This window comes from Halichoeres trimaculatus, unplaced genomic scaffold (assembly GCF_033239565.1).
Source record: "Halichoeres trimaculatus isolate MK-OKI-2021-1 unplaced genomic scaffold, fHalTri1.1 fHalTri1_scaffold_15, whole genome shotgun sequence".
Taxonomy (NCBI): domain Eukaryota; kingdom Metazoa; phylum Chordata; class Actinopteri; order Labriformes; family Labridae; genus Halichoeres; species Halichoeres trimaculatus.
Window position 1 is genome coordinate 2,387,198 of NW_027437193.1, and position 15,330 is coordinate 2,402,527.

At 38.5% G+C, this 15,330-nt stretch overlaps 1 protein-coding gene across 26 annotated transcripts in view; it reads left to right on the forward strand.

Moving 5' to 3' along the window:
- The window catches only part of dlg1b (discs large MAGUK scaffold protein 1b), a 120,760-nt gene that overhangs the window by 25,684 nt on the left and 79,746 nt on the right, over positions 1-15,330 (forward strand). For 16 of the 26 annotated variants that reach the window (XM_074688113.1, XM_074688086.1, XM_074688088.1 and 13 more), the window contains exon 4: positions 2,667-2,738. The exons of 9 other annotated variants lie outside the window; for them this stretch is intronic. In XM_074688113.1, coding sequence (XP_074544214.1) covers positions 2,667-2,738 — 72 coding nt within the window. Of the gene's footprint in view, positions 1-2,666; positions 2,739-7,254; positions 7,577-15,330 lie in introns of those variants that run through there. One more of the 26 variants, XM_074688110.1, reaches the window with a different exon arrangement.

Genomic DNA, 15,330 nt, shown 5'->3' on the forward strand with positions numbered 1-15,330 from the left:
GTTTGCAGATTACGGATAATCCCAGAGTAGATTCAGGGGCCTATGGAATAGTTGTCTGGCTTGATGCAGATCCTAGTTTAGATATCCCAGACTCCCCTGGGTAGACAAGAACACAGAGAAAAACTGCTCTTTTAGAAAAGGCACAGTAAGAAAAGTTTTCTTCTCCAGAGTACAGAGCCGACAGTTTGCTGATATTTTGAGCTGTTGTTGCTCTGCAGTTGTTCGTCAGACTGAAACCTTTGTGTGACTGACTCCAGTGAAACAGAAGGAGAAGTCCTCCTGTCCCCGTCCACAGAAACCTCCCATGAGAGGTGTAATTAGCTGAAAGATGGCGGTGTTTATTTTGTTGGCAGGGCGTATTTTTTGCCTCTCTTGTGAACTCCTAAATGATCCCACGCTGAAACTCCTGCGAGTCACTCGAGGAGAACAGTTTCTAAATCAGTCTCTGCAGGATCAGAAGTAAACCCTGTCAGTCTGGATTCAGTGGTTCAAAGTCTCCTTTTGTCTAAACTGGTCCACTATCTGTCATGTGGAGTAAAAATAGATGATGTTGAAAATAGATCTCACCTTTTGTAAACACCTTGAGATGACTGATGGAGCTCTTTGATACGTGTTTGATGTTAACTGTGTTGGTCTCCTGTGAGAGCTACAGTAAGACTTTTAGAAATTAACTCTGGAAGGAGGATTTCTTTCTCTATTAAACAGATATCTGCATGAGGAGCTGCTAAAAGTCTGTTATAGATCAAACATTTACACTGAGAGGCTAATCTGTTGATGCTAAGTCACTAAAGACAGTCAGTGTTCAGATTTCCTGATTTCCTGAACGCATCAGAAATGATAGATTCACCTCAGTCCAACAAACATCTTTAAAGCAGGTTTCTTCTCCTCTAGACGACAGACCTGACGATAACTCTTTAAAGGTAGGGTCTGCAGGAGTTTTTGATACTTGTTAGCAAACACAACATTCAAACTGGGCTCAGTGCCAGCTGCAGCACACACCCACAGCTTCCGACCATGACTACGTGACCAAACTCACTAGCCTAGCAACCACCTGTAGCATCGTGTGTCTACGTGGGAGAGACTCGAGAGCCGTGCACCTGACCTAGCATGTTAGCACAAGCTAATCATGGCTATTTGACACATACCTGGTTAGCAGAAAGCTAACTCACATCACTCTTCGTCCCGTGCTGCTCTCCCAGTTCCTTCCTGAGTGAACGTTGAGCCAAGCTTCACCCTCGTTTGAGTAAAAGTTTATCTGTTTGGCGTTCCGAAACAGCAAACAAAACAAAAACATCCAGGCAGTGGAGGGGGTTGAGGCAGAAACAGACACTGACACACATGTTTAGAGGCCCAGAGGAGAAGATTGAGCAGGATTATTCTTGTAGAGTTGATTTTTCTTAGGGAAAATCTTGCAGACTGTACCTTTAACTTGCTGCTCCGTAGTTTGGTGGACAATTTTTTAAGTCCCTAAAACCTGATTGAGTCATCTCTACAGCTTGAAATAATTTTTCTGTTTTTTTTTTGTTTTTGTTTTTTTTTTTTGTGGTTTTTGATCTTAGTGTTCCAGCCACATAAAAACCACATTTTATTTTATTTTATTTTATTTTATTTTATTTTATTTTATTTCATTTTATTTATTTTATTTTATTTTATTATTTAATTTAATTTAATTTTATTAATTTAATTTAATTTAATTTTATTTTATTTTATTTTATTTTATTTTATTTTATTTTATTTCATTTTATTTTATTTTTAAAACTTTTTTTTAAAACTTTTTTTTCTTAGATGGAAAGTTAAAGCGGTGAAAATTAATTAAACTTCATACATCTTGTATTTAAAGAGTGAAAGTTAAGGGTTTAAAGGAGCAGGAGCTAAAGGGTTAAAGTAATCCCGTCTAGAAAAAGCGTCACTTTTCGAAGCAGATCCAATAAAAACTCAACACTCAGACCTGATGTAAGTAGCACCGATCAGTTTCATCCTTAAATACGATCAGGAGTCTTTTTTTTAATCCCATTGTTCTGTTGCAGTTTCAGGGATTACCCAGAAATGGGAAAATAATCCTGAACGCATCATTTCCTAGTCCTGATCCGACATGGATTGTGTTTTGGTGTCTGCGCAGGATAAAAGATGAATTTTTATGTATGTCAGGGAGAAAGATGATCATTGGTTTAAATTCTACAAATTTCTCTTTATTTCTCAGAAAGTTTAAGTTACGTAACATTGTTTAGCAGAGAGTGTGATCAAAATGGTGAACTGTCCCTTTAAAGTGATGCCTGGATGGTGGATGAAAGTGAAAAGTGTCGTTTTGTTTTCTGTCTCTGAGCTGATGAAGAGGAGTTTGGTTGTGGGTGAAATGTTTGGGCTCCTCAGGTGGTTGTTGTCCATCAGAGTAATCTTGGTCCTGATCTGAGCTGGACTCTAGTTCGGGACCTGGATGGAGGACTACAGAGGACTGGATCTGCTGACACTCTCTCTGTTTTTGGCGTGAGCTCATTTCAAACTTGTAGCTCTGTGAGAAAAAGCTCGTGTCCATAGAAGTGTGAGTTTCTCCCCAGGTTGTGTGTGTTTTCTCCGAAACGGGCTCACATCGCTCCAACGCACCTGTACTGAACTCCTTCTCTCTTTCCTTTCTCTCTTTGATTGTAAACAAACATGGTCGCTCGTAGGACTCGTCCCTCCTAAACGAAATCCTGCACACGTTGGCGCAGGCGCAGCACTCGCCTGGCCCGGATGGAGAAGTAAGTACCGGGTGCCTGGCTGTTGGTGGGAGGGGGTGTCGGTGTCGTCCACCCTTCGCCGCATGTCCCATCCAATCATGTGCTTGGGACCATCGGAGTGGGCGGGGCTTGTTGGTCCAGGGTCAGGTTGGCCCTCGAGGTGTCGCTGTAGTTCCCTCAGGTTGACGTAGATTCTGTGTTTGGAAGCAGCTCGTCAGACGGGCGCGTCCTGAGATTAAAAAAATAAAAAACAGATTAAATCTGACTGAAGACGTGTTTCAGCTGCTCCGAGCTGACGGGAAACACAGCGACACCTTGAGGCGGTTTGTGCTGGGTTCAGGGGTCATGGTTCATTGTGCTTCATTCATTTTGGTCCATGTGTCGAGTCTGAACAGTACAGCTCCTGTCTCCACGGGGGACGGACAAACGGAGCGGGGACACGCTCAGAGTCTAACTAAAGAAATGTTTGTGACCATTTCTTAGTAAAAAAACAAATAACCAGGTGTTCAAAGAAATTTGCAACAAACAAAAAATTAATAATAAAAACAAAAAAAGACAAAATGATTAGCATACAATTTAACTGTGTATCAGAGTGGTGCTGGGTTTTTTATACGTTATATCTAAGCTTTACTGATGTAATAAAAAGGTTGTATTGTCCCCTAGTGTTCACCAGAGGAACTGCAGGTCGGCACAGAAAAAAGGCAAAGCTACAAGCATAACTAAAAAAAATTCGAAAAATTTATTTTTATTTTTCCTGTTTTAAAACAAATAAAGAAAGTAGCCCAAAGTGTTTGCAAATTTTGAGACAGTTTTAATGAAAAAATAATTTATAATCATTTAAATTATAAAAGATGTTGAGTCAGTGAGAAAACATCATAATTCCTTTAGAAATATAGTACCTTAAAAAAAAAAAGGAAATTTATTCAAGACGTGTTTTAAATCTGAAGGCCTGCCAACTTTGTCTGTGATTTTTATACACAAAGATTTTTTTAAAAAGAATGAAAATAACAAAAGTCAAGAGGACTGAAATTGCTGCTAAAATTAAAAAAAAAGAATTTAATGGAAAACCGAAAATCCCAAAACCTGACCTTGGGATAATAACTTATAAAAACTTAGCTAAAATATACAATAAATAGATATACAATTAAAGAAATTAAAAACAGTTCAAAAAGATGAAACAAAGACATAAATTTGTTGTTTATTTTCACGTCTTCTTTCTTTGTATTCTTTTTTTCGCACACATAGATGTATTTACATCCGCTTAAAAAATAAATAAATATGATAATACTTTCCAGAATAATAATTATAATAATAATAATTTTCAACTTTTTTTGTCTTTGTATATTTGATCCGTATTCTTTTTTATATTATTTTTTTTTATTTTTTACTCTGTTATGAAAATGTATTTTTTAAAATTCCTTTTCACATTTTTTGCTTTTTTATAAAAAAAAACTGTTAAATTTTATATTTTTGAGGATTACTTTAAAAAAAGTTTATGCGACAAAAAAAGGCAACCATTATAATACTTTTTTTTTTTAAACTCCAGCCCATAAAGTAGAAAAATTAGAGTTTTTTTGTGTCTTTTCATAAAGAATGAAGGATAATTCAAATTTTCATTATCTTTGCATGAAGAAAAAAATTAAAAACTTATGAACTTGCAACTTTTCTTATTAAAACTATAAATATTGGAAAGAATAAAAGGATTATTTATCTATCAATTACTTAAATATCTTATCTTTCTTGGCAGCTTTTGTCCTCCGTACATCTTATCTCACTCTGTCTCCGACGTCTCTGTCCTCCAGCCACAGCCACTTTTTGTGTCTCTCGGAGAGACTTGAGCTGTACTGCTGTTCAGGACCGTCACGGTGGTGGTTCATGTGGATTCAGTTCTGGTCTTTGTTCCAGTTTTCGGTCTCATTTCGACTCTTTAGGTTCCTGTTTTGTGATTTCTGTTTTGGGTTTCATGCGTTGTAAGATGCCTGTTCATCACATCTGTTCATGCTTAAAGTTGTTAAGAGGAAAAAAATGTTTGTTGTTGAGTGTGAAGGAGACGAGCTGAGTAAAGTTTGAAGTCACCAGTTTTAGGTTGTTTCATGAATCTAAATCAAACATCACCACTTACAGCTTTGTTTGCAGCAGCTGTGATTTCTGAACACTGGAGGCAAAACGCAGCTTCAAGAGGCAGTCCTGGAGAAAGTTTTCAGATCTTCGATAACACCAAAAATACCACAGTACACTGCAAAAAAACACTCTCACATACGGAGCCACAAAGCACAGACCTGAAGGCTTCCTCTCTCTGACGAGGTCACATGTCATACATATAATCCACCGCCCACTAACTCAGCAGAAACTTTTACCTGCTGTGTTCACACCTGACTTTTTGTGGAATTTACCAGGAAGTGCAAGTGAAAAGTCCAGGTACATTAATTGGAAGCGTTCGCACATGAAGCCCAACTTGGAAATTTGCTTAATTTTGAAAAAAAAAAAAAAAAAAAAAAACACGAGGAGGGCATGTGTGAATACAGCACAAAAAAAGTAAAATCTGTAAATTTGCTGGATTAACAAGCGATAAGTGTGTGTGAGTGAATCTGGCAAAAATAAGATGTGAAATTTTCAAAAATTCACAAGAATTTGATGCATGTGTAAAATTTGAAAATTAACGTTTAGTGCCTATTTTGAAATAACAAAAATACATAAATTACAGGAGTTTGGAGCATGTGTGAATGCAGCTAAAGAATTTTAAGTTTCAATTTTTGGGGCAGTTTAGTGCCTGTTTTGAAATAGCAAAAATACATTAATTACAGGAGTTTGGAGCATGTGTGAATGCAGCTAAAGAATTTTAATTATCAATTTCGGGGCAGTTAAAAAAATCAACCTAGGGAATTAGCAAAGATTTTCAAAAGTTTAGTGCGTGTGTGAACAAAATAAAAGAGTGTTTGTTTAATCCCTAAAAAGTGAATTTGTTTGAATTGGAGAAAAGCCATCTTAATTTAAGCCTTCATCAGTCAAAATCTTATTTTTAATTTTTCATTTACAATTAAAGATGAAAGAAACACTCACAGGCATTGACAACACCTGGCTTCTTTCAGAAAATGAAATTTGAAAATGTGCTGAAATTAACGCGTGGTCATACTGATGCAACAGAAGAAGACAGTCTCTTTTTAAGCAGATTGTTTACCTGAACTCTTTCCTGCTGACTGATTCGACATGACGTGTGATCCCTTTGCCTCTGGCGCTGCACATGTTGGCAAAAGTGCGACCAATCATAATCAAGCGTCTTCAACATTTGGAGGATCAGTAAGAAAGCTGGATGACATATAGAAAAGATACCGTTAATGTGGATTTTGTTAGGATGTGATCACTCTAAGAGCTTTAAACAAAGGGAGGAATAAACAAAGACATGGTACCCAAACAGCTTCAGCCCATTCATCACGGTTCATTTAAAGTGTGGGTATAGTTTTGTATTTTTTAGAGAGCTCCAGAGTGGAAAACATGGATGACATCACCTCCTGTGGAGCGTTCAATGATTTATAAGAAGTATGACACACACACACTGTATGATGACACACATGAGAGGTGGACGCAGCCGCATGACACATTCAAGGAACTGTAAAATATTCAGACTTGTGATTCCCACTCGCCCACACGGCTTCATCTCCTGCTGCTGCATCACGCAGTCCTCCTCCTCCACCTCCTCCTCCTCCTCCTCCTTCAGCCATGTTGGTGTTGAGTCACACATGTAATAACAGGCAGTCCCTGTGTTTCAAAGTTGTTGGATGTTGAACAAATGTGTGGTTATCTGAGGGTGACATATTGCGTCTTTGCAAGTGTGGTGAGTTCAGGGTCTGATGTAAAGTAGGACGTCTTGGAGGACCTGTAATTGTTCAGTGGTTACACTAGACACAGTTTGTCAGTTTAAGAGCTCACAAATTAAATATGAATCTGTAGCTGTTTCCTAAAGTTAAATGGGTCATTTTTATTTTTATTTTTTTTTTATTATTATTTTGGATGTTGGATAAGAGGAAGAGGAGTCTGCTGATTGATAGTATCAGGGTGGAAACAAATCAAACAAATTACTCTATTTTTACAGAATATAACAGAGATGTTGTTATAAAATGTTATGGTGATGATTAATTAACATGCCCTTTTTATATTTCTTGTATTTCTCTAAGCTCATAATCCAGTTTAATTTATTGTTTTGTTAATAATAAATGTCAAAACAAGCCAACAGATATCTCAGTGTTGCACAATCACAAGTATTTATTGGCATTTAAAGCTGCATTCAGTTACCGTTGGAAAATATCATTATTTGATTAAAAGCACTTGAAAATAACAACTAAAAAGACTTGGTATGTTATTGAGTTATTTATAAAGTTTTTGAATCATATATTAGGACATAAAATCACACAGTTTCTGGGCTGTATTTTGAGGTAGATTCTTAAAATCGTTTTATTTTCACAACGAAGAGTGTCTCAGGTTGTAGAGGTTTGAGATTTCCCACCGCTCCTGAACGCACCGTAAGGCGGTAGAAGCGGGGTTCAGTGAGTCCTGCTCCCGCTGAGTGAGCTCCTGATACCGGGATGAAGGAGGACCGGGGGAGGGCGGAGGTGGCTCTCCGGTGAGCTCACTCTCTCTCGCCGGTGGACAGAGGCTGTCGGTCGGTGTGTGTGTGTGTGTGTGTGTGTGACAGTGTGTGTGTGAGTGTGTGAACGTGTCGCTCTTTGTAAAGAAAGACTCCATGTAAACCTGATAACTGGCTTCACGGAGCTCAGAGGGACAGCACGCGATGAGATGCTGATGTTCCCGGGCTTTACTCCCGGCTCGGAACGATGGACTGCATCTGTATTGTCACGACTAAGGTAAAACTTAAAAACATCTTCTTTTATCAAACATTTAAGCGTTTAAAACAGCGTTACGTAATTAAACATAAGCCACGATAAATTCGGCTTACAAATTATGCAATTAGAAGCGCATATTTAACGAAATATCATACTTTTTTTTAACGGAACGCCTACCGTTTCATGTGTTGAAATAGCGATGCTTTCTATTGGGAACTGGTGGTGTTGTGAGAAAGAAAAGTTGTTTTGTCAGCCTTGTGTTTCATCTCGATGGATTACAACAATGCCGAATTAAAAAAGAATAGTATATACATATATTTATGTCATTTTTTGTGGCATTTTAGTGAAACGTTTTAGTTGAAAAGTCACAAATCCTTAAATTACTTATTTCTCAGATGGAGTTTGGTGACGCTTTTTTCTTCTTGAAGTGTAGACAGTGACAGCTCTTTTTAAATCTTTTTTCTCCACTAATGAAGGCGAGAGAAAAGAGGCTTTTATCATTTTGATTTGAGTGCTGTGTGTTATTGATTTGTTTAATCATTGGTTTATAGTCTATTGCTTACTGGTAGAGGCTTATTAAAGCCAATTATGCCCCATCTGTGTGTGATGTAGGGACATTTCTGGAAATGTGTGTGCTTGTTTTAATCAACTTTCTAATTAAACATGTAGTGCTTCATGGTGTTATTAAAGCCTCTTGATGAAAGTTGAAAGCTCAGCATCCACATTACCCTTTAGCGTCCCTTCCCATACGTCACATTATGAGCGTTTATTCATCCAGATGAGCTCTGCTTTGAAACTCTGTGTGATCCAGTCTCCTGTTATGTGGCTGCCGAGCATCTGCAGTACGCTCGCCGCAGAAGGAAAAGTTCATTTTTCACCTGCCTCACATTGTTTCAGGCCAGGTGGGCGTCCTGAACCGGTGACCTTGTGCCTCTGCATCATCCACGCTGAAACGGTTTCAGGCTGGATGCTGCATTTCGAGCACTCCTGCTGAAGCTGTTTGCATAAAAGTTTGGCTGTTATTTAAACACTCTGTTTTGTTTTGTTTTTTAATGCCTCGTTATCCCACACACTCCATACCACCTGGAGCACAAGCTGCAAATGATGATTATTCTACATTAAAGAAAAAAGGCTGTAGGTGAGGAGGTCAGGATGCAGCGCCTCTTCTCATCACTGTCGTTGGTGTTCACAGTTACACCGTGTTACAGAATGAATGACTAAAATCTGTCAGGACAGAAGATTTTCACACATACTGTAGCTACGAACTGAGGGAATTACTTAAAACACCAACACATTCATTATAATTTATATAATGCATTATTCATTCAGACTGTGGAGCCAAATATGAGCTCTGTTAATGATCACAAACATTTAATAACACACACATTTTGCAGTGAGAGTTGAAAATATAACAACCCCATGAATTTTAAACAGGTCTCAAGTATCCAATTTATCACTGTTCATACGCCATAATGAGCTAGAAGGCTGGTTGACTGTGCACTCTACTGTAGATGTTATGAAAACATTGAAATTCAGTTCTTGAGGATAAACTGACTCCTGAAACGGGGACTTTTTCCAATTGAAGGTTTCTGATTGGTGGAGCAGCCTCTGTGTTGGTATTCCCTCCTCCCTCTGTCCACAATAAGAGGATACCTAGCTGAGATCGACTTGGTTTAGGAGCCGTTAACATGACAACGCTTGCTGTGTTTTGGCCGCTTGTTAACACATGGCGTTTGAGACGACCTAAAGCGCAAACTTTTGAAAACGGCCTCCAGCTCTGGATTTTTCTGAAACGCTGCAGACGCCGTTGCCATGTCAACAGTAAGCCCTTAACTCTACATCTACCAAATCCTGACAGAGCTTTTGGCGCTAGCTTGATGCTAACATACACCGGGAATTCCATTAATATGCTAGTGGTTAGCATACATCAATAAAACTTTTTCCATCAGAATTTCAACTTTCGTCACTGAACACACAAACAGATGTTCATAACTTCCTCACAAGAGATTCAATTTCAGTCCATTCAACTTTAGGGATGGGAATCAAAAACCAGTTCCTGTTGAGAACTGATAAGAAATGTTTCAATCCATGGATATCGTTAGCCTTTGTGCTTAACGATTCCCTTATCAATTCTGTTCATTGTGCCGGAGCCACCGGGCCTTACGTTGACTAGTCTGCTGCAGCTAGCTTAGCTTAGCAGATAGATAACGTTTCCCAAGAAAACTCTGATTCAGGATTTTCATCTTGAAGTTTTCCTGAAGAACTGACTTCATAAAGAAATGTACATCACTCTCTCTCAGGAGATTCATATTCAGGACATTAGAAATGGTAAAAATCACCTTATTTACCAAAATAACAAAATAGCACAAGCTTGATGCTAACATATGTGGGAAACTGCATTGATATGCTAGCAGTTTGCATACATCAAACTTGAGCTTCAGGATAGAATTTCAACTTTCATCACAGAAACATATCACATCAACTCTTTGTAAAAAATACTGAGAATTTCAAATGTCAAAAGCTAACAGGCTAATGAAAGGCTAATGGCTGACGGAAAGGTTCCAAACAGCTTAAACCATTGCTATAACCACTCTGAGACACTAGATGGCCTACTTGAATTATTAACGTATTAAAACACAGTACATCAACGTCACATTGTGTGAAATTTTGACCTGTTTCTGTTTAATTATGCCCAGAAATATCCAGACTCAGGGACCAATTACATTTTATTCACTTACAGTATAAACTCGATAACATGTTGTTGGACAACAGGAACTGATAAGGGAATCGATAAAGAATCAGCTCGATCAGAGCATTGGTATCGACAAAATCTTATCAATTCCCATCCCTTTCAACTTGTTATATCTCTCCTACGTCACTGCGTTTTAGTGTTTTCAGATGAAACGTCATGTAAACGGGGCCTGAGTCACCAGTCCACCACTGACTCGAGGAATCAGCACAGACCGGTGGTGCTAGCTCTGCTAGCGTTAGCCTCACTCAGGGAACAATCTAGCATCCGTTGATGAGCAGACTCTGAATCATCATTCGAGCAGCATCCAGATCATCTGGTGCTCCCTCAGTCGTGCACAGATCAACGCTCTGAGAGAGTTACCTTCCTGCTTCTGTGGACGTGACCTTTGAGTGATATTTTTGTGGAGTTAAGTGTGTGTAGAGGAAACACACACACGCTCACTTTGACTGCCTGGGTGTGTGTCTGTTTGGTGTTTTGTGCTATCAAAGAGAGGTGTGTGTGATTGTTGACCTTTTTTTCCTAACCTCAGCATGTTTAGCTCGGATTCTCTTCACTGACCCGACTGCGATCACAGACCGGGATGGAAATAAAACTAGATTCAGAGGGTCAGAACAGACGTGTTTCTGACAATCAGCAGATTAATTGTTAAAACAGCTCAGATCTACAGTAGGAGTCTCTGTGCTGTTTGTCAGACTTGTCGACTTGTTCCTGCTCCGGCTCCTGACTCAGAGGCCCGGCTTGGACCTCCTGCCGATTTTGGGATCAGGTCCCCCCAGGCCCTCGTCTCCAGTCACAAAATCCCATTTCAGCGTGTCAGCTCGTCCCTCTGATCTGCTCCTCAAAATCTGCTGCTTCGTCCCAAAAATCTCTCCCTGAAAACTTTAAATTCAGCCCATGTTCGGCCGCTTTGACCTTCGACCTCCTGCAGCTTGTGTTTGTGACAGAGCTGCTCGGCCTGCAGAGTCCAGCCCTTTATTTCCAGAGTTTCTGGAAAAAAACACTTTTGCTTTTTGATCTGTTCATTTTATGGCAAAAACACGTTTTCTTTAGTGATTTTATCTTTGTGCACAGTTTAGATGAGTAGGGCTGCAACTTTTGTTTATTCTTTTATTTATGTATTCTACTGAAAACCCTGGCAATCGATTAATCAAATAACCAATTAATCGATTAATCAAATAACCGATTAATCGATTAATCAAATAACCGATTAATCGATTAATCAAAACATTTTAAAGTTAAAGAGCGATTAGATTTCGAATAAAAATTTGTTTGGAAAAAGTGAAACAAATATTCCACTTTAGAGGAGAAAACACTGTGTGATTCAGAGCTGGAGGAAATCTCAGATCATATCTCTCTTAAAGGTGACATGCATGCAGAAAGCGTTACCTGCTGCTCAGAGGACACAGATTGATCCGTGACGTGACGATCACGAGTCGACACATGAAGAGCTGCTCCTGTCTCTGTGAGCAGATGGACCCTGATGCCTCTGGGGAGACGAACCAACCTTCATGGTGCTGGTGTTTCTTACACTCCTCTCACCTGCAGACAGGTTTGAGAGTCTCAGGTGCCTCCTCTGTGTGTGTGTGTGTGTGTGTGTGTGTTTGTGTGTGTGTGTTTGTAGGGCAGCGCCTCAGCGTTGGGACTATTTTCAGCTCCTTATTAACGGCGTGCTGCGTCTCTGTGGCTCCAAACACTGTCGGACACTGCGCTGCTGCAGGTCACATGGCGTCACTCGGCTCTGACGCCTCCTCATGAGCGCGCTCAGGTGTGCAGGTGCGAACACGCAGCCTCAGCTGACTGAGGAAAGTGAAGTTTCATGTCTCCTCAGCTCTTTCACACCTGACCTGCACTCCTGAAACCGTCCCCTGTCATCAACCTGGAGCAAGGGTCTTCAACCTGCGGCTCTGGGGCCTCATGCGGCCTTTTGACTCCTTTGCAGTGGCTCCTTGTAGCTTTAAAAAATATTTTAAATATATTATATATATTTTATTTAATTTTTATTTTTTCTTACAGAGGGTATTGATGATTAAAGACACTGACATTAAATAAAATATAACGTTAACATTTTGTTGAACTGAATACGCATCACCTCTTGCAATTTTTTTTGATTTTGTGATATATTTTTCGACATTTTTTAGATTTCTTTGAATTTCTGCAAGTTTTCCAAATTATTTAAATTATTTTTTTTATTTTTTTTTCTGCAAATTTTTGACATTTTTTTCATTTTCAAAAAAATATGCAAATTTTTAAAATGTCAATATTTTTGGAAGGTTTTCAAATTTGGCAAATTTTTTCAAAAAAAATTTTATGAAATTTTTATATCAAAATTCTATTCTGAATTTGGCAAATTTATGAAATTTATGACAGTAGAATTTGTTTTAATTAAAATTTTTTTTTTGCAAATTTATGAATAATAACACATGTACAATTTTATAGACATTAAGTCCTTTTTTCAGGCTCTTTCACAGTAAAAGCCCAACATACTTGAGGATTAAAGACACTGACTCTAAATATAATCATGCGTTAACATTTTGTGGAACTTAATATGCATTGCATCTTGCAATAAGGCTTTTAATTTTCAAAAAAAATTTGTGACGTTTTTGCAAATTTAGAAAAACCCGTTTTTTTTTTTTGTTTGTTTTTTTTTGTTTTTTTTTTTTGTTTTTTTTTTTAGAAAATTTTACATTTCTTTAAATTTCTGCAAGTTTTGCAACTTATTTACATTCTATTTTAATTTCTTTGTGCAAATGTTTGATTTTTTAATTTTTTTTTTAAATTAGCACATTTTTTAAAATTTTAAAATTTTTGGAAGGTTTGCAAATTTTGGCACATTTTTTTAAAATTTCATTTTAATTTAAAATTTGTTACGTTTTAATAAAAAAAATGTTTAAAAAAAATTCTTCTTAATTTTGAAAACTTGTGAAATTTATGATGGTAAAAATTGTTCAATAACAAAAATATTTGCAAATTTATAAAAATAGAAACACTAGGACTTCACATGCTCAATTTTATAAGTGAAAAAACTTTCCCAGGCTCTTTCACAGTAAAAGCCCCACATACTTTAGTGATAGTACCCATCTGTTGGTCTTTGCTTTCTCATCCTTGCCGATGGGCTATTGTCCCTTTCTCACTGCCCTCTACTGGTCTGGAGGTGTGGAGCAGTTGTTTTTATTTCCAGGCCTGGATGGAAACAGACAACAACAGGCCCACGGGAACCATTTAGTTCCTGGAACTAACTCTTCTTCTGGTTAAAAGTTGAGCTCTAAGTGGTATGCTGTGTTTCCTGCAGCGCTGTTACTCTGGGGAACAAATCATGTCAGTGAATGCGACGTTCTCTAAATTTAATGAGAGCAAGTGGAGAAACTGCGCTGTGTTGAAACAAAAGTATCTTCACCAGATGCAGACAGCTGAGTTTACAGGGCTGAACATGTCGTGTTTCCTCCTCTTCACGCGTTTAGTTGGACATTTTTCTACGAATGCAACCACAAACAGACACACCCAAAGAAAACAGAGACTCCAGCAGCAGTTTTCAGGAGAGAGTCGATCGTGTCAGGGTGTTTCGGACGTAAACAAAGCTGCAGGAGCTGGTGAGAACGTGGATCAGCTGTTTTCTACCTGCTGAGATTCCTCTGTCTGTGTTTCTCCTCACCTGTGAAGTGTAATGAGCTCCTGCGGCTCGTCCTGCTGCAGGTTTTATTATTCTGCTGCGGTGACGCTCGTGAACTCTCCTCTGGTCTGATCAGCAGCTCCGTGCTCCCGTGGGAAAACGTGACTTAAATTATTGATGCTAATTATTCGCTGCTGAGAGTGGAGTTAAAGGATGAGACGGCTGCTGTCGGGTTTGGTTTATTAAATGAGCTTTAAAGGGACTTAAATAAAACACATAGTCAGTGTCACCTCTGTCTGTGGGAGATTAGGGTACGTTCAGTTTTCATGTAACCAAACGTCAAATTAAACTCATTTGATTAACAGTTCAACTGAACATTGAGGGGATAAAGTTACATCCAAACATCAACTTTTTAAAGACATTTATAAAACGTTATGGTTGGCTGAATCCAACATGAGACAGTTCAGGTGTTTCAAACCTCGTTAAGAGTGATTTAAATTTGCTTTCATCACTCAGTTACCGTATGGTTACCAATCTCAGTTTTAAAGACTAAGTTTGGGTACTTGTAGTTCCAGGAACTTCTGTTAAAGGAACAACAGCTCCAGTTCAACCAGAGGAAATTTTACCTGGAGCAATGTGCGTTTCAGGACCAAGGTCTTGATTTAGTTCTGGGGAATGTTTTATCAGGAACTTAACACCCTGTAGACCTGTGAAGATTATACAAACCAGATCAGGGGCCTGTCTTTCCTGAAAGTGATTTCTCAACACCTCCAGACCAGGTGATGGCGCCGAGACAGAGAGGAAGGCCAATCATGAAAGACGATGCCCTAGAATCATAAACGTTCAACTCCAGTTCCTGGACTTCTTGGACGTACTACCCCCCTGAGCAGGAACTTTCCAGAGGAGGGGGGATTGACTACCAAGGGACTAGAGATGGGTACCAAATTAGGTACTTTTAAAGGTACCGACCGAATTCCGTCTGTTGTACCCAGTACCTATTCACTTTTAATCAAAAAGTTCCATGTTTTGGTACCTGAACACATCCTTGTGACTGTGAGGGAGTGGAAGAGTTGGAGATTTTACACGCTTGACATGAACGCAGCATTACAAGGTTATGTATTAAAGAATAAGTAGGAATGGGAATTGATAAGATTTTGTCAGTTCCTGTTGTGGATTTTCTTGGTACAAAAAGTATCTTTACAGGTTTTCTGTGTCAACAACATTTAATTGAGTTTATACTGTAAGTGAATAAAATTTAATTGGTCCCTGAGTCTGGATATTTCTGGGCATAATTAAACAGAAACAGGTCAAAATTTCACACAATGTGACGTTGATGTTCTGTGTTGTAATATATCAGTAATTCAAGTAGGCCATCTAGTGTTTCAAAGTGGTTATAGCAATGGTTTAAGCTGTTTG